The 26,769-nt window shown below is 36.3% G+C and overlaps 1 protein-coding gene across 5 annotated transcripts in view; it reads right to left on the minus strand.

Moving 5' to 3' along the window:
• The window catches only part of SIK3 (SIK family kinase 3), a 284,203-nt gene that overhangs the window by 128,687 nt on the left and 128,747 nt on the right, over positions 1-26,769 (minus strand). For all 5 annotated transcript variants that reach the window (XM_074216743.1, XM_074216746.1, XM_074216742.1 and 2 more), the window contains exon 2: positions 2,941-3,057. In XM_074216743.1, the coding sequence (XP_074072844.1) occupies positions 2,941-3,057 (117 nt within the window). The remainder of the gene's footprint in view (positions 1-2,940; positions 3,058-26,769) is intronic.

Consider the following 26,769-nt stretch of genomic DNA (forward strand, 5'->3'; position numbering starts at 1 on the left):
ACCAAAAAAAGTGCTGTGGTGAATATTTTGGTGTATGGACGTTCTTCTTATTAATGAATTCAAGGGCAGCTAGTGATGCAGTGGATAGAGCACCAACCCTGGAGTCAAAAGGACCTAAGCTCAAATCGAATCTCGGACATTTAATAATTATCTAGTTGTGTGATCTTGGGCAAGTCGCTTAAACCCATTGCCTTGCAAAAAGGCAAAAAAAAAAAAAAAAAGACTTCTCAATTTAATCACTTTATTTCCTTAGTTCTAAGTTGCTGTCCAAAATGGTAATACTGATTCATAGCAACATCAAAAATGCACTATCTTTCTGCAGTACTTCAAATGCTTACTCCTATCTTTTGTCATCTTTGCCAGTTTGCTGGGAATGAGATTGTTTTTCTTTGCATTTCCTCCTCTTATTAATGAGTTAAAAAGTATTCTTTCATTTATAGGTTTTCAATCATTTTTTGAAAAATATTTGTTCACATGGCTTATACACAGTTGTGGATATAGATATAGATATAGATATAGATATAGATATAGATATAGATACTGGATGATGTTTGTTCCTCGTTCTCAAAGAAGACCACAGTATCAGGGAGATGATGCTGTGACAAGCACATGAATTGAATTTGAATAAGGGGGTGCTGTGCTTAGTCACCAGTCTCACTTTCTCTTCCAGAGCCATCTGGGTCCAGTGGCCAGATTTGCATCAGGACAACTGGAGACAGCCCTGGATGTGAGGTAATCTGGGTAAAGTGCCCAAGGTCACTTTACAGCTAGTGTCAAGTGTCTGAGACTAGATTTGAACTCAGGTCCTCCTGTGCTTTATCCACTGCACCATGTAGCTGCCCCCTAGAGTATCTTAAATTTTATCTATGAATATATTCAAAATAATTACATTATTTTAATATTAAGCATCAACTAGGAACAAGTCATGTGTATAAATGTATGCATATACAGGTATACATAAACATACATTTTTAATATCTTGAATATTCAGTTATCTGAAAAATTTTATATAGATTTTTCTCATTTGATCACTTCACTTCTTATTCTATGTGTATTTTATTTGTTAAAAAGTTGTCTTGCACAAACATACAGAACTGTCTACATATATACACCTGTGTGTGTCTTTTTGTTGTCGTTGTCTATAAATCTTGAATACTCAACCATTACATGAGAAACTTAATACAAAGATTTTTTCTCATTTGATCACTTTTCTTCTTATCTAGATGCAATGATTTTGTTTGTTGTAAAAGACTTACTCAATTTCATGCAATTAGTGTTATGTATTTTTATCTTTTCTAATTGTTTTTATTTCTTGTTTGATTTAAGAATATACCTCCTAGAACAATTTGGAACTAGGCTCAAAAAGTTTTAAAACTGTGCATATCCTTTGACCCAGCAATACCACTACTAGATCTGTATTCCAAAGAGGTCAAAAGAAAAAGAAAAAGTACCTTTATGTACAAAAATATTTACAGTAGATCTTTTTAAGGTGGAAAAAAAAACTAGAAATTGAGGGAATCCTCATCAATTGGGGAATGACTGAACAAGTTATGGCATACATTTGTGATTAAACTGTCTGTAAAATAGTGAGCCCTGTCTATAAAACAGTGAGCCAAGCTGGCTAAGAACTAGAGAATCATATAGGAAAACCCAGTCTCAGAAAAAAAATCACAATAATAAAGACAGCTCCTTCTCCTTAATTGCAAAAGTAGACCGTCCCATCATCATATACCAGATATATTTTCAGACTCTCACTGCACTGGTAGGGTTCACTAATTGTTTTTGTCCTTTTTTTCTTTTTTTTTCCTGTAAAAAATACCATTTGTTATATGGGATGGCTCACTGTAGTGGGGTAAATGGAATAAAACTGGGAGAAATTCTGGTGATATATAAAAATAAAAGATAACAATGAAATATTAAAAACAAAAGCATGGAAGTTTCTTAGACAATATATGATAACTGAGAAAATATACACTACAACTGGCACAAATAAAGATAGAGAACACTAAAAAATACTCAATGACTGTTTAATCTTAATGACCAATCTTGGACTCAAAAGCTGGAAGTAAGAACAAAAAATAAAAATTCAATAAAATAAAAAGTTTTCTTTAATTTGAGTTAATGATATTGATATGGTCTACACTGGAAGATAGAAAGTTTCTTGCAAATTCTGAATGTCTTTAAGTATCAGTAGATTTCAGCTCAGGTACAGTGGAACTAGAAAACCTTTGATTTTTCAGTCCAACCTTAATTTTCAAATGTTAAGATGACTGGGAGCTAAATAACAAAATAACTTAATCCATAACAATCACCAACACACAATTTTAAATTCCCAAAATCTAACTTTTTACAGAATTTAGGTTATCATTAGGCCAAAATAAAATGTCTAAGTTTTCATCAGATTCTGAGCAATTTTAAAATTCTTGCTCTGAGGAGAAAATCATATTTAAATAAAATATAAGCTTAAACACTTAGAGAAAGGTTATGAAAAGTCCAGATAGGTTGAAGACCAAGAAGAGTAAGCTCCTGGTGTGTGTGTGGGGGGGGGGGGGGGGGCGCGCGGGCGCACTAAAGGAGTCTGAGTAGGTTAGAGGATCATTCTACACTTAAACTGAGTGTCTAAGATGTATATTGCCTAGTTTAAAATTTTGTCTAGGTTCACACAGAGATTTTTAAGGTTGAATAGAAACAAATGCCTGCTGAAGAAGGGAATGGTAAACCACTCCAGTTTAGTTGCACAGAAAAGACTAAATGCGTCACAAAGTATCAGACATGACTAAAATAATGATTGAACAACAAAAAGAAGCCAATGTTCAGTAAGAAGAAGAATACCCCAAAGAGTCTGTGCTATCCTTCCCCCACCCCCTTCTTTTATTCAGAGGTGACAGCACTTCTAGGTGGCTCTTCTTGGAGCTCTGAGGAAAAACGTTGTGATTGTACCTGGTATAGCCTGATGATATGTGGGTGACAGAGCATCTTCATAATCTGAACTTCTCGGAAAATCTTCTTGAGGTTTTCTTCATCCAGCTGGGTCTTATCTATGATCTTTATAGCAACCTTTAAAAAAAAATACACAGAAAAAAATTTTACTCTATAGTAGTATTAAAAGTAGTTTATTTAGTGGCAGAGCCAAGGTGTAGTGCATTAAGAAATACAGTGAGCTCACACTCCCCTAACCTACACTGCTCCAAATAGCTCTAGAAAATGACCAGAGAATCCTGAAGAGGAAATCCAATAAAATATCAGAGTGAGTCATTTTTCCAGCAAGGAAATTTGCCAGGAGATCTGAGGACACCAGCAGTGGAGTCTGTCAGAAGTGCTAGTCCTGGCAGAGGCAGTGGGACTGAGTACAGTGGGGTCACTGAGAATCTTAAAAATTCCAGGCTAATGTGAAGTTGTACACCAGATCCTAGATTTAACATGAATAAGGCCAAAGCTTTGTAGCAACAACAAACCTCTGTAGGGGGCAGGAACAGGTGTACCCAGGAGAGCTCTGTCCCTCATTATCAGGTCACAAAGATCAAGGAAGGAAAGAACCCAGGATGACAGTAAAAAAAAAGAGGACTCAAATCCTAGCCTGTGCCTAACAAGCAAGGAGTGTGTTCAGAACCAAGCAATAGCTGGTGGCTCTGACTTCAGGAGCAGAGCAGGATCCTAATTCCAGCTTCTGGTTCAACCGGAAGTGTAGAGAGCAGGTGTGAGGAACTGCTTTTCTGCTTAACTTAAAAACTTAAAATTTAGCCTGCTATTTTTGGTGAAACCTTTAATTCACCCCTAAAAAGCTCTAAGATTAATGGAATTTTAAGTACTGCCCACGGCTGCCTTGGCAGAGGGCAGAAATCCCAGATAAGGAGACATCTACAATTCTGTCCCTCTGAACCAGGGGATCTTTCATCTGACTTAGCTGACAGGGTTCGAGTCCAACAGCAATCCATTCTTGCCTAGAGACAAATGTAGCTCAGGAGCTTGCAGAGCTCAAATCAGGGTGGCAATGATCAGACTTTGCCCTGGGATCGGATCATTTTGAAAATACCAGAAAGCTTGCAGATCCAGAACCTGAGCTACCACTGGTATCCTGGATTAACATAATCCTCAATGGGACAAAAAAGCAGTTAGAGGGGCCAATCCAGACAATGCCTCCCAAAGTGCAAAAAGCCTGATCCTAAAATCTAGTCTTGTCAGGAAGTAGGATGAAAGAATGAGAAAACAAAAAGAATCCCACCCTGCAAAGCTATTGTGGTAAAAGGGACACTCAAGATACAAGAGTTTTAAAAAGTTTTTAAATTGTTTAAATAAATGATAAAAATAGTGTGGAGGAAAAAAAATTTTGGAAAAGAAATGAGAGCTATGCTGAAAAGATGTGCATGAACTGATACTAAGTGAACAGAACCAGAAGAATATTGTATACATTAACAAAAACATTATGTGATGATAAATTAAGACAGACTTAACTCTTCTCAGCAGTACAACGATCAAAGACAATTCTAAAGGACCTGTGATGGAAAATACTATGAACATCCAGAGAAGGAACTATGAAGTCTGAATACAGACCAAAACACAATGTTTTCCATTTTTAAAATTTATTTGATGTCTTTTTTCTTCATGGTTTTCCTTCCTTTTGTTCTGATTCTTCATTTACAACATGACTAATATGAAAATATGTTTAACACCATTACACACGTATAACCTATATTAGATTACTTGCTGTCAAGGGGAAGGAAGGGATGGAAGAAAAAAAATATAGAACTAACAATTTTATGAAAAAATGGTTGTTGAAAACTACCTTTTCATGTGATTGGAAAGATAAATAAATTTGTTAAGTAAAAAAAAATAAAAAATGAATGAAATGAGAGCTATGAAAGAAAGAATTAGAAAGAAAATAGCAGCTTCTCATAAGAGGTATAAAATTTGTCTTAAGTAGTCAACTACATGAAAATTCTAAACCATCTATGGTCAGATTTTAAAATGTTCTACATCTCTACTGATTAGAGACATTCATATTAAAACAATTCTAAAACATTCGAAAACAATTCAGAAATGGTAACTGCTAAATGGGGATATAAGAAAATAGATACACTAATAAACTGTTAGTGGAATTGTGAAAAAGTTCAACCACTCTGGGGAATGGCTGATGATGATGATGTTTGTCCTACATTCTAGAAGACCATAACATTAGGAAAGAGATACCCCATGAAAAGCATGTGAACTGAATTTAAATGAGGAGGTTTTGCACCTCACTTTCTCCTCTAAAGTCATCTGGATCCAGTGGACAAAAATGGATGTGAGGCAATAAGGGTTAGGTGATTTGTTCAAGTCACAGTTATTAAGTGTCTGAGGTCAAATTTGAACTGAGGCCCTCCTCTCTTCAGGGCCAATGTTCTACCCATTGCACCATCTAGCTGCCCAATGGCAGGAAAAGGGCTAAACAATTAGTAGTATAGGATTGTTATAGAATACTATTGTGCTGTAAGTAATGAAAAAGACTGAGTAGGAGAAGAGAGGAAAAAGTGGGGAAAAGAAGGGTGAGTGGGAGGAAGGAGTTAGAAGAAAAACCTGGGAAGACTATATGAATTGATGAAAAATAAAATGAGGAGTAACAGGAGACCATTATATGTAGTAACAGCAATGTTACTATGATTAATACAATGAGACAGGACAATTCAAACTCACAATGGAAATTGCTAACTGTCTCCAAAAAGAAAGAACTGACAAACTCTTAGAGCAACTGAAGTACAATTTTCTGACTTTATTTTTCTTGTTTTTATTTGTGACAAGTCTAATATGTAAATATTTTAGAATTTATTTCTTAGTGGATGGGGGGAGGGAAACAGAGGGAGGGAAAGAATTTAGGGAGCAAAAATTCTTTTAATTCTTAAAAAATAAATATTTTTTTCAAAAAAAAAAGGAGGGGGAGCGGAGCCAAGATGAAGACAGGAGAGGATCATCTCTTAGGTGCTCTCTCTCAAAACTCATTAACTAAGGACTCTTAACTAAATTTTTGAAAGACAGAATGCACAGAGGGATCCAGTGAAGCAATTCTCCAGCCCAAGGTAACCTGGAAAAGAGAGGAAAGGCTCTGCTCCACAGGATTGGAGGGGCAACCCACCAGAGTGAAGGAACTTCAGCCTCTCGGAGGCAGCCCCAGGGCACTGGGAGCCACAGCTCACAGCAACGAGGGCAGTTTCCTCACCTACACTTGGGGAGCACCAGGCACAACTGGGGGATCAGTGGGGGACCTCTGCCAGAGCAAACACATCAAGCCCAGCCCCCAGGGCTTAGCGAGCAGTATGGCTGGGGCAGCCCAGATCCAGGAGACACTAAGCAGGAGCCCCCAGGGCATGAGTGCTGAGCCTAGGGAGCAGAGTGGAGAGAGACTTCCAAGGTCTGTCCTCTGTCCCTGGAACAGGACTCTGGGGCTCTGACCCCATTCAGATCCTGATCCCAGTCTAGACCCTCACATAGAACAGCAGGGCCCCCCCCACCTCAGCCCTGTGGCAGAGGGGTGCACTTGTAGTCATTCACAGACCAGGAGGAAAGACAGCCTCACACACTGAGATCCTTGTGGGGAGTGTCCCAATAACACTCAAAAGGTCAGGAAGCACCCCAAAACCAGGCACAGGCTAGAGAAATGGGTAAGCAGAGAAAACAGAGGAATACCATTGAGAAATACATTGGCTATGATCCCAAGAAGGATCAAAACACTCAATCTGAAGATGAGGAAGTCCAAGCGCCTGCATCTAAAGACTCCAAGAAAAACAGAAATTGGGTTCTGGCTATGATAGAGCTCAAAAAAGACTTTGAACATCAAGTGAGGGAGATATTAGAAAAACTGGGAAAAGAAACAAAAGAGAAATGAAGGAAAAAACATGAAAAAGAAGTAAGCAGCTTAGTCAAGGAGATCCAAAATAAATGCTGAAGAAAATAACATGTGAAAAACAAGCATAGGTCAAATGGATAAAAGAGTTCAAAAAGTTACTGAGGAAAAGAATGCTTTAAAAAGCAGAATTGGCCAGATTGAAAAGGAGATAAGAAAACTCTCTTGAGAAAAAAAAATCCTTCAGATGCAGAATGGAACTGAGGGAGGCTGCTGATTTTATGAGAAATAAGGACATAATAGTTCAAAACCAAAAGAATGAAAAATTAGAAGAAAATGTGAAACATCCCATTGAAAAAACAACTTATCTGGAAAACAGATTCAGGAAAGATAATCTAAAAATTATTGGAATACCTGAAAATCATGATCAGGAAAAGAGCCTTGACATCATTTTCAAAGAATTACTACAGGAAAATTGCCCTGATATCCTAGAAGCAGAGGGCAAAATAAAAATAGAGAGAATCCACCGATCTCCCCAAGAAAGAGACCCCAAAAAAACCAACCCCCAGGAATATTATAGGCAAGTATCAGAACTTCCAAGTCAAAGAGAAAATATTACAAGCAGCCAGAAGGACACAATTCAAATACCATGGAGCTGCAATCAGGATCTCACATGACTTAGCAGCAACTACATTAAAAGCTCGTAGGGCTTGGAATATAATATTCTGGAAGGCAAAAGAGCTCAGAATGCAACCAGAATCAACTACCCAGCAAGGCTGAATGTACTCTTCCAGGGGAAAAAGATGGACTTTCAATGAACTGGGGGAATTTCAAATGTTCCTGTTGGAATGCCCAGAGCTGAACAGAAAGTTTGATCTTCAAATACAGGACTCAGGTGAAGCATAGAGAATGGAGGAGAAGGGTAGACTTTGAGGGACTTAAATGATGAACTGCATGTATTCTTGCATAGAAAAATGATACTGATAATACTCAAATGAACCTTCTCATTTAATAGAGCAGGTAGAAGAAGCTTTTACAGATGAAGCACAGGAGAGAGCTGAATTTGAAGTGTAATGTGGTGTAAAAATGGAGTCAATAGCTAAAAGGGAAATGTAATAGGAGAAAAGGAGAGGGGGAATAGGCTAAGATTTCATATAAGAAGATTTTTTTATTACAAAGAGCTATTGCAATGATATGGAAGGGGGGAAGGCAAGGGGGAATGAGGGAACCTTCGCTCTCATCAGAGGTGGCTAGGAGAGGAAACAGTATATATATACACTCAATAGGGTATAGACATCTAGAGTAAGAAGGAGAGAAGGGGGACAGGGGGAAGGAGGAGGATGTGAGTGATGAAGGAGAGGATGGACCATGAGGGAGAGTGGTCAGATATAACACATTTTCTTTTTTACTTCTTGCAAGGGGCTGGGATTGGATGGCCTGTCCGAGACCATAGGGCCAGGTGGATGCTGGGCCTAAGGGGTGGCATGTGGGCTCGGGGCCTCTTGGTTCCAGGGCCGGAGATCTGTCTTCTATGCCACTCAGCTACCCTACAGCAGAGACAGAGTGAAAGGGGAGAGAAAATATAGTATATGGTAGTGGAGAAGTAGGAATGGAGGGAGTTGCGATCAGCAATGGCAACAGTGGAAAAATATGGAAGTAACTTTTGTGATGGGACTTATTAGATCATAAAGAATGTGATCCACCCATGAAAGAGCTGGAGGTGTTGGAACACAGACTGAAACACATTATTTATTATTATTATTGTTGTTGTTGTTGTTGTTGTTGTTATTGGGGAGTTGCAGGGCAAATGGGGCTGGGTGGCTTGCCTAGGGCCGCACAGGTGGGTGACTGTTGGGTGTCTGAGGCTGGATTTGGACCCGAGTGCTCCTGGTTCCAGGGCCAGTGCTCTGTCCGCCACCCAGCTGCCCCTACTATTATTATTATTACTATTTTATTTTATTTTGGGTCTTTGGGCGGGGGGGGGGGGGGGGGATTGCAGGGCAAATAGGGCTGGATGGCTTGCCCAGGGTCATGCAGCTGGGTGATTGTTGGATGTCTGGGGCTGGATTTGGGCTCGGGTGCTCCTGGCTCCAGGGTCAGTGCTCCATCCCCTGTACCACCTAGCCACACCTACTATTATTATTTTTTATTTTAATTTTAATTTTTTCTCTCTCGTTTACTTTATCGTTCACACGGATCTATATTTTTTGAGGAGGAGGGGATATTATGTTTACTCTTAAACGAGAATATTTTAGTAATGTATAAAAAAATTATTTGTACAAAATTAAGAATGAATGAATGAATGAAAACTGGGAAAAAATGAAGAAAGGAGTAATTGAACTAGAGTCTCAATCCTGTGGGGCAGGCAAGTAAATTGCCAGGGAAGCAGGAGGGAGGGGCACAGAGAAAGAGGGTTAGGGTTCACTGAATACCCTTCTATTAATCCCTCAATGAGCACAAATTTAGAGTCTTTGAGAAAAATCTGGAAGCAAAATGAACCTGGTAGTAAGTAGAGAAGCAGCTACTTAACCTGGAGGACATGGAGGATATGTGGAATAGATCCATCTCTGGCAACAGAAGGGCCTGGAGAAGAGGTTGTAGCCCTTGAACCAGAGGCACTATCCAGTCATCTTCTTAACCAGAAGCTCAGAATTGATGGAGTTAGCAAATGCCCATAAAAGACAAAGGCTGGGGGCAGCTAGGTGGTACAGTGGATAGAGCACTGGCTTGGAGTCAGGCAGACCTGAGTTCAAATCCGGCCTCAGATACATACTTACCTAACTGTGTGACCTTAGGCAAGTCACTTAACCCCATTGCCTTGCCAAAAAAAAAAAAAAAGACAATGGCTGCTACCTAACTAGACACTGACATCCCCATAACATATGCTTCCAAGTACATACTATTCAACTGTATCTCACCCTTTCTTAACACTAAGAACTGAAGTGACAGCTGACATCTATGAGATGAACAAGAGGTTGGTCTTCTTGGGGCCTTAACTTACTAAATCACAGAAACAGAGACTTTGACCAAGGCCTTCATGTGGATATCAGCACTTCTAGTCACAGATTAAGTATACTACTGCTAACCCCAGCCCACCACCACCACCACCTAACAGTCTATAGAATATAGGTAAGAAACTGACCTGGGTACTTCTACCAACTCCCCAGAACCCTCCCAGGTCCCAACATGCCCAGGATGCCTATTTCAGGGCATTTATGTCTAGATTCTTGCTCAACCACCACTCTCTGCTAGGTTCACATGGAAAACAGGGCACCCCCTAGTATCATTCAGTTGCAATCCTTATGAAGAACAGCTCTTATGAAAAAAATCTAGAGACTGAATCATTCAAATAAAGCATTTCTCTTTAAATAAGAACTTAAAAAAACAAAACAAGAATTAGACTACCTGAATGTCATGCCCAAAAAAGAGCATAAAGGAAAGCTCTCAAAGATCTATTAGGACCACAGGGTAAAGTAGAAAAAGAAAGAACCCACTAATTATCTACTGGAAAAAAAAAAGGCTAAAACTTCTTAAACTCCCAATAAATCTGGAAAAGCCCAAAACTTATGAATTAAAGGGAAAAAACAACATTGCAAAGCCACAGTCATAATCACACATGATTTATTAGCTACCACTAAAGGAGGACTTAGAATATGAAATTCCAGAAGGCAAACCCATATAGGCTTACAACCAATAATAATTTACCTAGCAAGCTGAGCATAATCCTACGGGGGGGGGGGGGGGGGGGGGGGGGGTGTTGGAAGGTAGGGGAACTGTATTTTTAAATGAAATAACTTCGAAGCATTGCTGATGAAAAAAAACAAAACTATGTGGAAACTCTAACGTTCAAACACAGGAGTTAAGAGCAACGTAAAAAGTAAACAAGAAGGGGCAGCTAGGTGGCATAGTCCAACCCTGGAGTCAGGAGTACCTGGGTTCAAATCCAGTCTCAGACGCTTAATAATTACCTAGCTGTGTGACCATGGGCAAGCCACTTAACCCCATGTTTGCCTTGCAAAAACCTTAAAAAAAGTAAACAAAGAATGAACTATCATAAGGGACTAAGTAAAGATAAAATGAGTACATTCTAATATAGAGAGATGATACATGAGTCCTCATGGAAGCCTATCATCAATGAGGCCAGAGAGGACATCTAATTAGGCAGAAGGCTTGGGAATGACTTAGTTATGTCTTGATGATCTTGAAGAATGGAAAGGGAAGAGATGGAGAATAGACTTAGGGTATAGGGAAAAGAGGCTTAGGGAATATAATATCACATATTTAGAGTGCAAAAGGAAGTCTAAACAATAAGAGAGGAGAGGAGAGGCTGATACTTAAACATCTCTTTCACCTAAATTGGTCAAAGGAATGCAGAATAAATATACACACATTTAGGTATAGAAATACATTTTGCTCAACAGGAAAAGAAAAAGGAAAAATTAGAGAGAAGGGGTATACAGTAAAGGAGAGATTAGTCCTAAGTACAAGTCTAAGGAAATAAAAAATATTTTTTAATTTTTTTTTTGCAAGGCAATGGGGTTAAGTGGCTTGCCCAAGGCCACACAGCTAGGTAATATTAAGTGTCTAGGGTCAGATTTGAACTCTGGTACTCCTAACTCCAGGACCGGTGCTCTATCCACTGCACCACCTAGCCACCCCCAGAAATATTAAAATATTTAAAGATCTTTTTGAGGTAGCAAAGAATAGGAAATCTGAGGGCCTACTTATGTACTGGGGAGTGATTGAACAAAATATGGAATATAAATGTGATGAAATGTCATTGCACTATAAGAAAAAACAAAGGTTATCAGAGAAACTTGGGAACAAGTTATATAGAATGAAACACAGTGAAGTATGCAGAAACAGAACAATTTTTACAATGACAAAAATATGATTTAGAATAATTTTGAAAGAATTAGGAATCTGAACAGTATAATGAAGAACCACAATTCCAGAGAGCTAATGATGAAACAAACTACCCAGCTCCACAGAGAGAAGTGAAAGATTTGGAGTATAAAACTAGACAGACATAAACAGAAACAGAAATACACACACACACACACACACACAGAATCAATGCAGAAACTTATTTTGCTTAACTATACATATATCACATGAGTGGTATTTTTCTTCTATTCTCAATTAAAGGAGAAGGCAGCTGAATTTTTTTGCTGATGAAAAGCTATTTTCTTTTAAGTTTTTGCAAGGCAAATGGGGTTAAGTGGCTTGCTCAAGGCCACACAGCTAGGTAAGTGTCTGAGGCCAGATTTGAACTCAGGTACTCCTGACTCCAGGGCCAGTGCTCTATCCACTGTGCCCCTTATCCATCCCCTTAAATTAATTTTTAAGTGTTTAGTAAATTAAATTAATTTTGAAATAATAAGAATACATATAGAGGCTATATGCTGAAAAAAAACCCAGTAAGATAAGTGAAGATATCTGAAAGAAAAAAAATCTAAAAAGCAATAGGTCTTCCATTATTTCTTAAAACTCTGATACTATAAAATCCACAATAAAAACATCTGATAGTATCTGATAGTCTCAGTGATCTTCCATATCAAACCTCAGAAAACTGTAACTGTGTGACCCTGGGTAAGACACTTAACTTCTAGGTGCCTCAGTTTTCTCAAGTGTAAAATGGGGAAAATAATAGCTGATACCTCCCAGGGTTATTAAGGGATCAAATGAGATAATATTTGTAAAGTGTTTATCCCAGGGTCTGTGTCTATCACATAGAATGTGGGTAATAAATGTTTATTCTCTTTCCTTTCCCAATGACTGGGAAAAGGGAGTGCTCATTACTTAAGGAATGTCTGGACAAATTCTAATCTATGAATGCAATGCCATATTATTACACCATGAGAAATAATGAAGTGAACAGAACCATGAGACCAGTTTACATTACAACAAAACTGTAAAGACTTTGAAAACTCTGAAAGGTTTAAGTACTTCAAACAATACAGTGACCACTCATAATTCCAATGAATGGACTGATGATAAAATATGTTATCTGTCTCTTAACAGAGAAAGTGATAGATTCAAGATGCAAAATGAGACAATTTTGTGGACATATCCAAAGAAGGAATTTAGTTTTATGTGACCATGTATATTTGTTGTAAGAGGGGTTTTTTTTGTTTAATATGAAGTGTAGAAGTAGGAAGAAGAAAAAATGAGCTTGTTAATTGAAAATTAAAAAAATAGAAGAAAATGACAGAGTAATCTCATTTCTTTTTTTATTACAGTATAGAAACCTTCCCAAAATCTACCAGCCTCTTCTCTCCTCTCTTCTCCTCTCCTCTCCTCTCCTCTCTTATAGTTGGAGAGAATTAAGTTAATGACAGACAATACAATTAGATGGATAGTTGAATGACTATATAGAGTGGTGTTCAATGACTAGAGGTCAACACAGGAGGGAGATGCCTAATGATATGCCTCAGGACTCTGTTCCTTAGCCTTTTTCTGATGTTTTCGTTCAATGATAGATGAAGTCAGAGATATTTTGCTTATCCAATGGGCAGCTGACAGAAAAAAAAAGGCAAGAATAGACAATATACTGGATAATGGATTCCAAAGATGATCTGACAATACAGAACAGAGGGTCAACACTAATAAAATATAATCTGATATGGATCAGAAGACTAGAAAGCATTATTTTATAGTTTTTGAGTACTGTTCAACATTTTAGAAGGCACCTTAACAATTCTTAACACATCCAGGGTAGATTATGATACTGAGAAGCATTAAATCATGTCATACAAAGACTGAAAGTAAAAAGTCCTTGAAGAGAAATCTAAGCAGGGTGGGGTGGGAGGTGGAAATAGAAAAATAGAATATTTAAGGGGGAGGAAATAGAAATAGAAATTTGATACTTGTCTTCAAAAGCATAAAGGATTCAATCATGGAAGACAATTAAACTTGTTCTCCTTTGCCTTATCAGTAAAATTGAGACATAAAAGAAAACTGCAGGATGATTATAATTTTTTTTAGATTTGGGGCAAAGATGACCATAATGGAATGAAGATGTTAACTTATCATGACTATATTCCAGATAGTTGGTCTATCTCTACTGATTTAACACCCTCTGAACTTCTGAAAGACTGCCACTAGATTCACACCAAAAGAATCCATGAGCCTTTCCCAGCTGAACTCTCCATAAGAGTAGGGAGAGTCTCATTTTTCTATTGCTGCACTTAGCACATAGCTGGCATCACAGTGCTCAATGAGTGCTTTTTCATTCATTCATTCATTCATTCATTCATTCATTCAGGCAGGCAGGGTTAGGACCACATAAATTCTTTTACTTTGGCGGGAAACTTAACATTCCTTTTGACATAGAGGACAAAGTCAGGTAGTTAACAAGTGTCTATGTATAATGCACCAAGAGAGAATCTTCTAGAACCCTGTTATAAATTATAAATACTTACTACAAAGCTTAAATTTATATTACAAAGTAATATCAAATTACTGGTGTTGAAACATTGAAATTTCCCTATACGATAGACCACTTGGAGAGGTAACTGAAATACCCATCAATTTGTGGGTATTTTTCAGAACCAAATGATTTCTGCCAGCTGATGTGGGAAGATGATGAAAGGATGGTAGCTGAAAACATGCATTCCATTCACGAAAGTCAGAGTGAGCCACAGGATGAAATACATGGCATGATTTGTCCTGAGTTGGCTGAACTAGAAAGCAGTGAGATTTTTCTTTACAAGAAAGATTTGTTTTTCCCAGTTGCCATTCTACAAAATAGCTAACATATAAACTAACATATAAAAGTATAAATATGCTGAGAAAGAAAATTCACTAAATCTCACTAACTGGTTCTACTTCAACAACATTTATTAAAATCTACTACATGCAAGGCACTATCGCAAGTGTTAAAAAGATACAAGGACACAGTTTTTCATATAATAATAATAATGCATATTATTATTAGATAGTATATATTACACACACATATATAATCAAGGATCACTCTCCCTTCAAAAAAAAAGGGAATTATAGTGACATGGATATACAAGAACACAATCCCAAATGAAAACAACTAATTCAAAATATCTTACAAGTAAAGCCTCAAAGAAGAGGCAACTGGACAAAGATTCAACTAAAATTCCTGGAAGATATGAAGTATTAATTTAAAAAAATTTTTTAAATGTTTTTGAAAATGAAATGTGAGAACTTGGGGAAAAATTAGAAAAGATATGAGAACTATGGAAGAAAGAATTGGAAAGAGAAATTACAAATTGGCACAACAGGTATAAATTTGATCCAAGCAACAAACTCCTCCTTAAGATAACAAAATATATTAAAACAATCAAAAAATTTTTAAATAAAATATATAGTATCGCATAGCAAAAATGAACTGACCTAGAAAATGGAGCAAAAAGAAAAAAATTTAGGAATCATTGAACTAGGGGAAAAATGTCTAGACAGCTTATTTCAAGAAATCTTAAAAGAAAATTGCCCGACCTCACAGAAACAGAAAGAAAAATGGAAACAATCAAATCTATCAGTAATCTCTTGAAAGAAAGCCCAAAATGAAAATATACTAGAGATTTCCAGATCACAGAAAAAATACTACAATCAGCCAGAAAAAAAAAGAAATCAAGTACCAAGGAGTCAGTCAGGTTCATATATAATCTAGCAATCACCACTGTAAAATAGCAGAAAACTTGGAATATAATATTACAGAAAGTAAAAGATAAGGGCTACAGTCAAGAATACCTTAGCCAGCAAAGCTGATTATAATGCTACAGGGAGGAAAATGGATATTTAATGAAATAAAGGACTTCCAAATTGTCCTGATGAAAAGAACAGAGCTACAAAGGAGTAAAGAGAACAATAAAAAAGTAAATTTGAGTGAATAGTGATAAGGGACTCAACAAATAAAGGAGGTGATACATGTTTACTCCCTGAAACCTATCTCAAATCAGAAGTCAGAATTAAACAGAATTAAATCAGAATTAAACAATTAAACAAGACCTGGGAGTAGTTCTGTTATGTCCTGATGATCTTAAGAATGGTAATTGGGGGGCGGGGGTAAAAGGAAAGGAAATTAAGGGGAAACTGTCACATATACAGTGCATAAGTGAAAATCTATACAAACAAAAAGGAAGGGTATGAGGAGAACAGATGATACTTTAACCTCATTCTCCTATGAAAGGTTAAAGGAAGAACATGCCCAATCCCACACAGATGGATATAGCAATACATTCTACTTAAAAGGGAAATATGAGGGAAAAGGAATAAAAGGGGATGAGGTGAAAGAGGGTAGATTGAAGGAAGAATTAGTACTAAGCAAAATATACTTTAATGATGTACAAAAATATTAATAGCTCTTTTTGAGGTGGCATGGAATAGGAATTTAGGGAGATACACAAAAATTAGTGGGTGGATAAATTATCACATGTCAATGTGATGAATACTATAATACTGAAAGAAGTAACAGGGACAGCTAGGTGGAGTAGCACCGGCCTTGGAATCAGGAGTACTTGGGTTCAAATCCAGTCTCAGACACTTAATAATAATTACCTGGCTGTGTGGCCTTGGGCAAGCCACTTAGCCCCATCTGCCTTGCAAAAAAAAAAAAAAAAACCAAACCCTAATGAAAGAAATAACAAAGGGGATAGTTTCAAAGAAACCTGAAAAGATTTGCATAAAGTGATGTATGGTGGATAAAACAGAACCTAGAAAAAATTATATATACTGAAAACAACATGATAGCAATAAAAAAATTTTTTTGAAAGAATTAGGAATTCCTATCAGTGAAATGACCAACTAACATTACAGAGAACTAATGATAAAACAGTCACCCATCTTAAGACAGAAGTAAAAGGACAGACTACACAAATGAGATTTTATTTTTCTTTAGTTCTAAAATGGGGGGCTGAGACAAGAAGATGATAAACCAGATTTTTTCCTAATTAAAAAAATAAAATATAAGGGTTTTTAAATTAATTTATGAATTTCTTAGATAGGTGCTCTGGAAAAACTACATAATGATGATAGATACTATGGAAAATATCTTCAAATTTAAATCCTAGGAAACTATGAAAGATTTTAATTTTATCAAGAAGAGCATTCCCTATAGCTTCTGTTAGGATGCCATTTGACATTTTAATAAAAAAAAAAAAAGAACTAATACAGTTCAACCAGCCTCATCTGTAAGAAAAAGTGTAACAAAAGACTTTTTGTCTGGAGCATTAAAGAAATATCTTCAGAACTTTGTTTCAGGAAAAAGGGATGATGGAAAGGAAAGGGGCTAAGCATTTTCATTGAGTCTGCATGTGTGAGACACTGAGCTAAGCACTTTTTACAGATATTATGTCATTCAACCTTCAAGGCAACCCTTTGAGGTAGGTACTATTCTCACCTCCATTTTACAGTTGAAGAAACTGAGGCAAACACAAATTAAATGACTTTCCCAAGGTCACACAGCTAGTCTAATTGTCTAATTGTCTGAGACCATACTTGAAATCAGAACTTTTTAATTCCAGACTCAATTTTCAGCAGAGACAATAATCAATTTTTTAAAAAAGAGTTGGGAGGCACTAAGATATTGAAACATTTCATTCTCAATTATTTATTCCCAGAACCTTAACTAAGGTACAGCAACTGGAGTTCTGGTACCAAGCACCAAAATATAGAAGGTGTTGACTGAGTTTAAACTACTTCAATAGAACAGTTGAGCTTAGCAACTAGTTGACAAAAATAATGATGTGAAATAGAAAGTTACCAGATGGTTTGTACTTCCTCCCCCTGGGCTGCTACTGATCTAGGAGTGTTGACTTCCCCTATCAAACTGAATGTGTTTAAAAAACTGATTTAGCAATGTTTGTCATGTTACTTGCCTCAATAAAGTTTTGTAAAATTTCCCACAAAAAATTAAAATGTGATTTATAGTTCAGTAATAAATAATTTAGGGTCAAGATTAATCTTGCAAATTATACTAAAAAATAATACCCTGATTACTTGCTTATGTGGCAGTTAAATACCTTGCTGTATATATAGTCTCCATATTTTTTTATTATGTTCTGGATTCTTTCATAAACTTTTGACTACCCTAAGGTCGCTTTATTGACTTCTCTATATCTTTGAGAACAAAATAAAAACTAACTGCTAATGAGAACTGGATTTTATGAATAATAAATTACTCAGAAAAAGGAGGGAAATGCTAATAGTGACAAATATAATAAAACATGCACTATATAAAGCAGTTTTTCTTTAATAGAGTTAATCTCTATGAAAAACTTTTAGCTTTTTACTAAGGAACCTTAATTCTAAATTTCCTCTAGTCCTTGTAGATACCAAGAAATATTAGACTTGAATTCTATTTCTAAGTTGGATTTTGAAAATATGTAAGCACCATTCCAGCAATGATTGTCAACTCTCTAGGACTAATCAGTTGGGAAAATCAGTTGACCTCTCTGGGGTTGGGTGTCCTAACCTGCAAAAATGAAGAGGTTAGACCAGATGACTTTCAAGGTCCCTTTCATCTCTAACATCTGTGACTCTAAGAATTCCTAAAATAATACTGAAAAACTTTCCACAGATATTTTCCAAAGTAATTGATTCTTAATGCACACCTCTTAAAGATGTTATAATGCTCTAAAAAAAAAGGTTTAGTTTAGTCCTATAGCTACCCCATTTCCACTCTCCCTAACAGTTTACTGAAGCAAACGATACATTTTAAACAAATAAGTCTAATATGGCTTAATACTACTATGACTTGTTTTGTTTCCTATAAATTTAGCCATCAAATATGTCTATAGTGGACAGTGGGTAAAGCCTTTAGTGACAGAGGACAATGCCCTGCTTTTTTTTTTAAAACCAAAACTGCCCAAGAAGCCTGAAGCCAATGAAGTCGGCCCTCTTTGAAATTCCATCCCATTGGATCTCTGGGAGTAGTATTCCAAAGTAAATAAAAATATAATTTCTGTTAATACGAAATTCTAAATTAGATTAAGCTGCTAAGAGGGTATATATTAGTTTTATAAAAATAGCTGTGAACTCAATCTATTTCATGCTAAAATAAAACAAAGTAAAAAATTAGATTGGCAAGTTTTCAGGAACACAAAAAATATTTTTAAAGAGACTTGATAAAAAATTTTGTCATCTAAGAAATGAAAAATTTCTCCATCAAGTAGTTTTTCTGATGATTGATATTTGCATTGGCTATATAGCTTTGTATATAGAACATGTAGAACAAATGTTTGCGTAATATAGAATAGAAATTCCAAGCAGCTTCTGTGCCAAAAGCTGACAGGGATAAGCAGTTGTAAGAGTATGTTCTAGTGTATTTTGTATTGTGTACTGAGTAAGGAACAAGTTCAGAAGCAAATAGAAGATATTTGGGATCAGTGGCAAATATAATAAAACATGTACTATATAAAGCAAAAGGCCTCCAGTTTTTCTTTCATAAAGATTAAGAACTTTTAGTTCTTTTTACTAAGGAACCTTAATTAGATTGGCAAGCTCTGATCCCAAGTCCAAAGCCAGGTATCCAAGTTGGAAGTCCACAGTAGAATTAGTAGGGCAGAAGCTCAAGACCAAAGGAGAGCCCAGAAAGCCTCCTAGTAGGTTAAGTTCATCTGGAATTTCTGAGTCTTCTGAAATTTCCAACCAGATACAAGGTAGTAGAGCAAAACTCCAAGTCAGCAACATGCAGACTCAGACCAGGATTTTACCCCAGTGAACAGGTTTTACCCCAGATCACATCACTTGGGGGACACTGAAAAGTTGGGTATAAAACGTGAGCTGTGAAAGTAGCAGGACACAAGTAGACAAAAGAAGCTCAGATCTCAGAACTGAGAGAGTCTAGTTCAAAGACAAGAAGTAACCTGGAAGAATGCACAAATCAAAAAAAGAATTCCATCATAAAAAGCTATTATGATGACAAAGAAACTAAAAACATCAACTTCGAAAAGAATGATTCAAAAAAATCCACAAGCAATGCTTCAAAGAAAAATGTAACTAGGATATTAGTCCAACTGGGATTCCTAGAAAAGTTAATGCAAGAGGATGGTTGTTACTGTTCTTACTGTTGTTGTACTTTAAAAGAAAAAAAAAATTCTTAAAAACCAAATGAAAGTGATATAAGAAAAAAATGAGGGGCAGCTAGATGGTGTAGTGGATTAAAGCACTGGCCCTGGAGTCAGGAGTACCTGGGTTCAAATCGGTCTCAGACACTTAATAATTACCTAGCTGGGCGGCCTTGGCCAAGCTACTTAACTCCATCTGCCTTGCAAAAACCTAAAAAAAAACAAAAAACCAGAACTGAGTAGAAAATTCCAACAACAAACACAGAAGTCAAGGGAAACATAAAAAAGATAAATACAAGCAAACAATCATAAGATACTAAAAAAGGTATAAAAATTGTCCACATTCTAACCAGATCTCAAACTTTACTGCAATGCCAGAATCATCGAAACAATGTGATACTGGTAAGAAATAGAGAAGTTAATTAGCAATAATGGTACTTAATAAACAGAAAGAAATGAGTATAATAACCTAGAATTTGATAAGGCTAAAGATTCCAACTACCAAGAGAAGAACTTGTTACTGGACAAAAACTGTCCAGAAAAATGGAAAGCAGTCTGAAAGATATATAAAAGACTTGCCTCACATTGTAGCAAGACAACATGGGTACATAATTTAGACATAAAAAGTAATATGATAAAGTACCTATCAGATCTACAGATAGGGGAAAAGTTTATAACCAAACAAAAAGTACAACAGTTCATAAAAGGCAAAATGAACAATTTTGAATACATAAAGTTCAAAAGGCTTTGCACAAACAAAACCAGTGAAGGACCTATATATACAAAATATTTTTAGCAACTCTTTTTGTGGTAGCAAAGAATTGGAAACTAAGGGGGTACCCATCCACTATAGTATACAGCTGAACAAATTATGGTATATGAATGTGATGGTACTTCATTATGCTGCAATAAATAATGAGGGAATGGTATTCGACAAGCCTAAGAAGAATATAAGATAATGTAAAGTGAAGTGAGCCAGAACCAGGAGAACAATTTTTTTCATTAATAATAACATTACGAAGATAAATGACTTCGGAATTAGGAAATGTGGGTTCACACAATTATCAATCAGTTACAGAAAATAGATAAAGTAACACGTGTACTCACTTCCAGATAGAGAGGTAATGGATCCAGAGAGTAGACTGACAGGATGCAGAATATAGTTACTATAATAATTTGTTTTGGTTGATTATATCTTTGTAACAGGTTTTGTTTTAATACTTTCCCTATTAGGAAGGAGGGAAGGAGGGGGGGAAAGAATTCAAAAGTAAAAACAAAATACTTTTTTAAAAAGAATATAAACTTCTTGAGGGTCAGAGGTTACCTTGATCAACTGTATTTATATCTTCAGCACTTTATCTATCTGTATGACTTTCCAACTGTGAAATTCTGTAATGGTCATAAGTAACATAAGTAGCTCTGTTTACTCAGAGCTGATTTTACAACAATGAGAATATTCACCAAGTAAATCTGAGAAATGAATGCACACCACTGAAAGTGCTTCAATTCAAGGTAGGAATAATACAGAAAAAGACTTAACTTTTAATAAAATATAAACTGAAAAAATTGTTAAGTCCCATTCTAAGTAAAAGTTTAACTGTGATATGACCTATATTAAAGCACAATGCATGTACTCGTTCATCTATAAGTAATTTTTTTATTAGAAATATCTTATAAGGGGTGGCTAGGTGGCACAGTGGATAAAGCACAGGCTCTGAAGTCAGGAGTACCTGGGTTCAAATCCGGTCTCAGACACTTAGTAATTACCTAGCTGTGTGGCCTTGGGCAAGCCACTTAACCCCATTTGCCTTGCAAAAGAAAAAAAAAAAGAAAAAAGAAATATCTTATAAATAAGAAACTCATCTCTATTGTCTCAACTTTCTGTTTCCATAGTGAAGGTGCTACTCCCTTCTACCATACTTTTGGATAAACCCAAACCAGAAGAAGAGCCAGAGAATGGCTGACACATGTGAAGAAATTTTAGATGAAGGTACAGTCATAACTGATATGTTTCTGAATGTTAATGACACAGATTCCTTCAATGCAGGCTAATAAAGACCAGATTCCAAATACCAGGACAGGATCATGTTACCCAGCAAAGCTGTTGGATTCACCATTAATGATTGCAGTTAAACCTCACAGAAAGCAGGTATTTTCAATAAATTCCAACACTTGGACTCATTTTCTATTTGCCACATTACAATAAAACTTTCCATCCACCTTCTTTAAATATCATAAACAACACTTAGAATATCCTTTAGAGGCCACACAACATCAATACTTAACTTGGACCTATTGATTTAATTAGCCTTTTTCCCCTTTGTCTGATGACAATATAATTCATGATAATTTTTATTAAGGCTCATGATTGGTATTCCATCTAAAATTAAATGTAAAGTAAGAAGTGGAATGAAAAGAGCAAAATGGAATTGGAACTAAAAGAAAAAAATTTTATTTTTATCATCAAACTAGACAATTAAAATAAACCTTAATACTAGACAAAGGTTTTAAATTTCAAATGCTAAACCAAAAATTTAAGAATAGGGTGTAAAGGTGGGAATCACATCTGTTATAAATCAAAGTAAACCAGTTATCCATTTCCTACTTTTCCCATTCATGACAATGAGACTGCTGTCTTAAGAGAAGCGTGCCTATTGTGTTTTAACTGGTGAAAATGAGGTCTAGAACTATATTGTTTTTCCCTGCTTTTTTTTTTTTTTTTGCAAAGCATTAGGGTTAAGTGGCTTGCCCAAGGCCACACAGCTAGGTAAGTGTCTGAGGCGGGATTTGAGAACTCAGGTACTCCTGACTCCAGGGCCAGTGCTCTATCCACTGTGCCACCTAGCTGCCCCTTTTCCCTGCTTTTAAAAAATATTGTGATGTTTCTTTTTTCTCATATTCGACATAAGAAATTATACACAAACTACATATATACACACATATCATATTTATTCCTGGATCTAAACTGTCATTATAATAGTTTATGACATGATTAAAAGTAAAATATTTCAAAATTCGGTACAGAAAACACAAATACTATGGATTAGGTCCAGTTAATTCTAAAGGGGTTTTAAAAACAGACTTCTTTATATTGTTTGAAATAAATTATTATGATTTTGTTCAAATTGCAAATACTACATATAGGCTTTTTCCATCTTTAGCTTTTTAATAGACCCAGTATCTTTAATATTAAATGCCAATTTTCCATTCATGTTGCCATTTTTGTAAAGCATGTGATGATAGAATCATTTTATTAGCTGGTATATACAATGGTATATCTAAAATCTATTACAACATAGCAAGGTTATCAGCAAAATTCAAATAAATAAGAAATAACTTATTTCATACATTCTGATAATTGGCAACTAAAATTGCCTGAAAATTTATTTTGTTTCCTAACTAAAGCCACATTAAATGGACACTCTATGACTTCTTGTTGTTCATCTAAAAGGGGGGAAAATCTACTCTATTCAATGTAAAACCACAGACTTGGGAAATAAAAGTTTTAAATAGAACGTGAGACTTGACTTTTACTACTTTGGGTTGAAAAGTCATTGTGAAGTGTGAATATCATTTGAGACATTTGTTGCTTAAATTAAGATTTTGTTCATTGGAAATATTTTAAGGGGGAAAAAGGGTAAGGGCTCTTTAACCTGAACAGTTAAAGAGCAAAATGAACTTTGGAAGTGAAGCTGACATGATCTGGGCAGGTGACAATTTAAAGTTCTGTCTTCTCAGCTTTTTGCTATTATTTATATCTTCAGGAATTGCAGATTAAATAGTAACCTAACCCTAAGACTGACTGCTTCCTGAACTAAACAGGGATGAGGCCACACATACTATTTAACTACAAACCATCTTGAATAAAGTATGGAAACACTCCAAAAGACAGTAATCTGATTCAATATTGTGCAGTTGTTTTTCAGTCGTGTCCTACTCTTCATGACCTCATTTGAAAGTTTCTTGGCAGAGATACTGAAGTGGTTTGCCTTTTCTTCTCCAGCATACATGAAGAACTAGGGCAAACAGGTTAAATGTCTTGCTCAGGGTCCCACAGCTAATGTCTAAGGTCAGATATGAACACATGAAGATCAGTTTTGTTGATTCCAATACAGTGCTTTGTATGAAGGGCACCATCCAGTAGCTGTTTGATTCAATAGATTCAATAATAAACAGACCATTGAAATTGCCTTTGGTTAATACTATGGAAATGGAGACAAAAGAAAGATTCTCCTGTGGATTCTCTAAGACTGAAAATCTGATTTTAATAAGTTATATAAAGGTCAAGGTAGAGTACAAAAGGACAATGTTATCAGTAACATCAGCAAAATATAACAATTTTTGAAAGCAAATCAAATTCAAAACATGGAAAATAGAGTATACTGTTTAAACTCTACCAAACTGGCAAGTCCTTTCACAAACATATCCACATAGTCATTTGAATCTATTTACAATTTTATTTCACTGGATTTTCCCCCCCTCTACTCTCCCCACCCATCCAGTGCATAGCAATGAAACTCGGGTATAACAGGTAAATGCTTTAGATGGAGGTTTACCCAAAGCTGCTTAAAACTAAACTGCAATTTTTCAATCTTTGAGGAGACATTTCTTTTTCTTGATTTGGAAATCTATGGTAATCTGTGGAAAAGGGACCAAGGGATATTCTTGTTGGTACTTTGTTTCTACTCTAAGTATCTTATTTATATACTGGTGGTCTGTCTTCTCCATTGCCCTTCCAATCCAAGAGTCTCCTCTTACTTAATCTTTCTTCTTTTTGTTCTTTCAGTTCTACTCTTCTAATAGCTCCTTCTCAGCCTCCTTCACTAGCATAATCACACCCATTAACTGTGAGTTCATTCCAAGGTTCTGTTGAAGGCTCACTTTCTCATTTTTCTCTTAGAGACCTCACCTCAAGTTCCAATTATCATCTCTATGGAATTGATTGCAAGAGCTATATATCCAACTCTAATTTCTCTCCCAAACTTCAGTCCCACATCATCCTTAGACTAGTAGATATTTCAAAGTGGACATACCAAAGGTTTCTCAAACTCAAAATATCAAACAAAAAACAGAAGTCATTATCTTGTATCTACCTAATTGTTTACATGTTATCTCCCCAATTAGAATGCTCCTTGAGATCAAGAACTCTTTTTTGTCTTTCTTTGGATCCCTGGTATTACACAAGTAGTAAGAGTTTAATAGATTCTTGTGGATAATTTACCTTTCCCCAGGCCCACCCATCTTCCAAACATCTCTTTCTGTTGAGGCACAAGGGATTTGTTAATCACCCAGGTTTTCTCCTTGATGTCTTATTCCATTCCTCTCTCACTCAATCCACATACTGGGATTTGATGATTACCAGATCTTGACATTTCTGTCTCCAAAATTAACTATTCTATTCATTCACTCAGCCCTATTCATTCCTCTTCTCTCATCCTTGTAATTAATATCTGCCTACCTCAGGTTTCTTCCCACTCCAATCCATTCTCCACAAAGGTGCAGAGGTGTTTTATGTAAAATATGCCTGACCATTTAACTCCCCATCCTTCCAATCAACAAATTCCAGGGACTCCCTATTAACTCTAAAATAAAATAGAAACTCTTCTGCTTGCTACTTACAGTTCTTTATGGTCTATTCCCATCTTTTTAATCTTCTTACTAATAAATTCCTCCTACACACATTCAACTCAAATCAATCAGTCCTCCCAGCCACTCCTCATATTTAAGTCTGCCTCTCCCATCTCCAAGAGAAAAACTCTCGATTCTCTGACCCTGGAGTGAGGATGTAAAAAGAAAACACAGATTTATTAAAAGGTAATTATAACACAAAAGAAAGAAAACAAGAGGTAGTAAAGAATTTTTTAAAGGTTACGTGGTTTTGGGGTTCTGGGTTCTGTAGTTTAAAGAGACAGGTCAGCTGCTGATTAAACTTGAGGGCATGTCAGCCTCCTGCTAATTGCCCCTCAGAGTTTGGGGGCCCCCTACAGCATTTTGGGGTGTGGTTGGGATTTTCAATTGGAGAGACTGTGGTAGGAGGTTAGGCTGTAGGAAGAGCTCCTACCTAGTTTAAGGTGATCAGTGTAATCTATCTTGACCCATAGGTGAGTGCAAGACCAAGGGTCAAAATAAAGGTCAAGAGGAAACATTTTAACAGTGCAGAGAAGACTACAAAGATCAATTCCCAATATGTATAAGATTATAGGATATAAACATTTTAACAGTGCCAAAAAAGATTACAAAATATGTTACCAATTCCAAGATTTCTCTGTGCCTATAATTCCCTGCATCCACAGCCCCTCTTTATCTATGTCCCTCAAGCCCTGGATGACTCTCTCCTTCCTGAATCCCTGGCTTCCTCCAAGATCCAACTCAAAGCGCCTCCCCCACCCCATCCCTTTCCCTAACCTAGCTTCTCATCCCTGGATGTCAATTCTTTCCCCTCACTTCCCCAAATTTGCCAGATATTTAGTAAGCACTGATTTGTGGTTTCTTTAAAGTCTCAGGAAAGTTCCACCCTCTGCAAGGAGCAGTTCCTCATCTTCTTTAATTTTAAGGCCTTCTCTGAGACTATCCCCGAACTATCCTGTATGGCCTGTCTGTTCAGTGTATCTGTTTATAGATGTATATAAAAATACATGGAGGATGTGTTTCCTCCATTAGGCTTGGTTCCTAAAGAATGGGTCCTGCTTCTACCTTTCCCTGCTCTCCTCAAGAGCAGGGCTGACATGCAGGAGGCCCTTAATAACCTGATTTGGTGACACTAAAATAGACGGAAAAACTAACTACAGCCACTACAAAACCATCCAGGTCACCAGCAACACTTTAAAGACCCTGCCTAATTCAAGAAGTATTTATTAAGTGCCTCCTTGGGGGCCAATTTGCTGAAAACATAAAGTACAAATGTATTCTAAC

The sequence above is a fragment of the Macrotis lagotis genome, chromosome 1, assembly GCF_037893015.1.
Source record: "Macrotis lagotis isolate mMagLag1 chromosome 1, bilby.v1.9.chrom.fasta, whole genome shotgun sequence".
Lineage (NCBI taxonomy): Eukaryota > Metazoa > Chordata > Mammalia > Peramelemorphia > Peramelidae > Macrotis > Macrotis lagotis.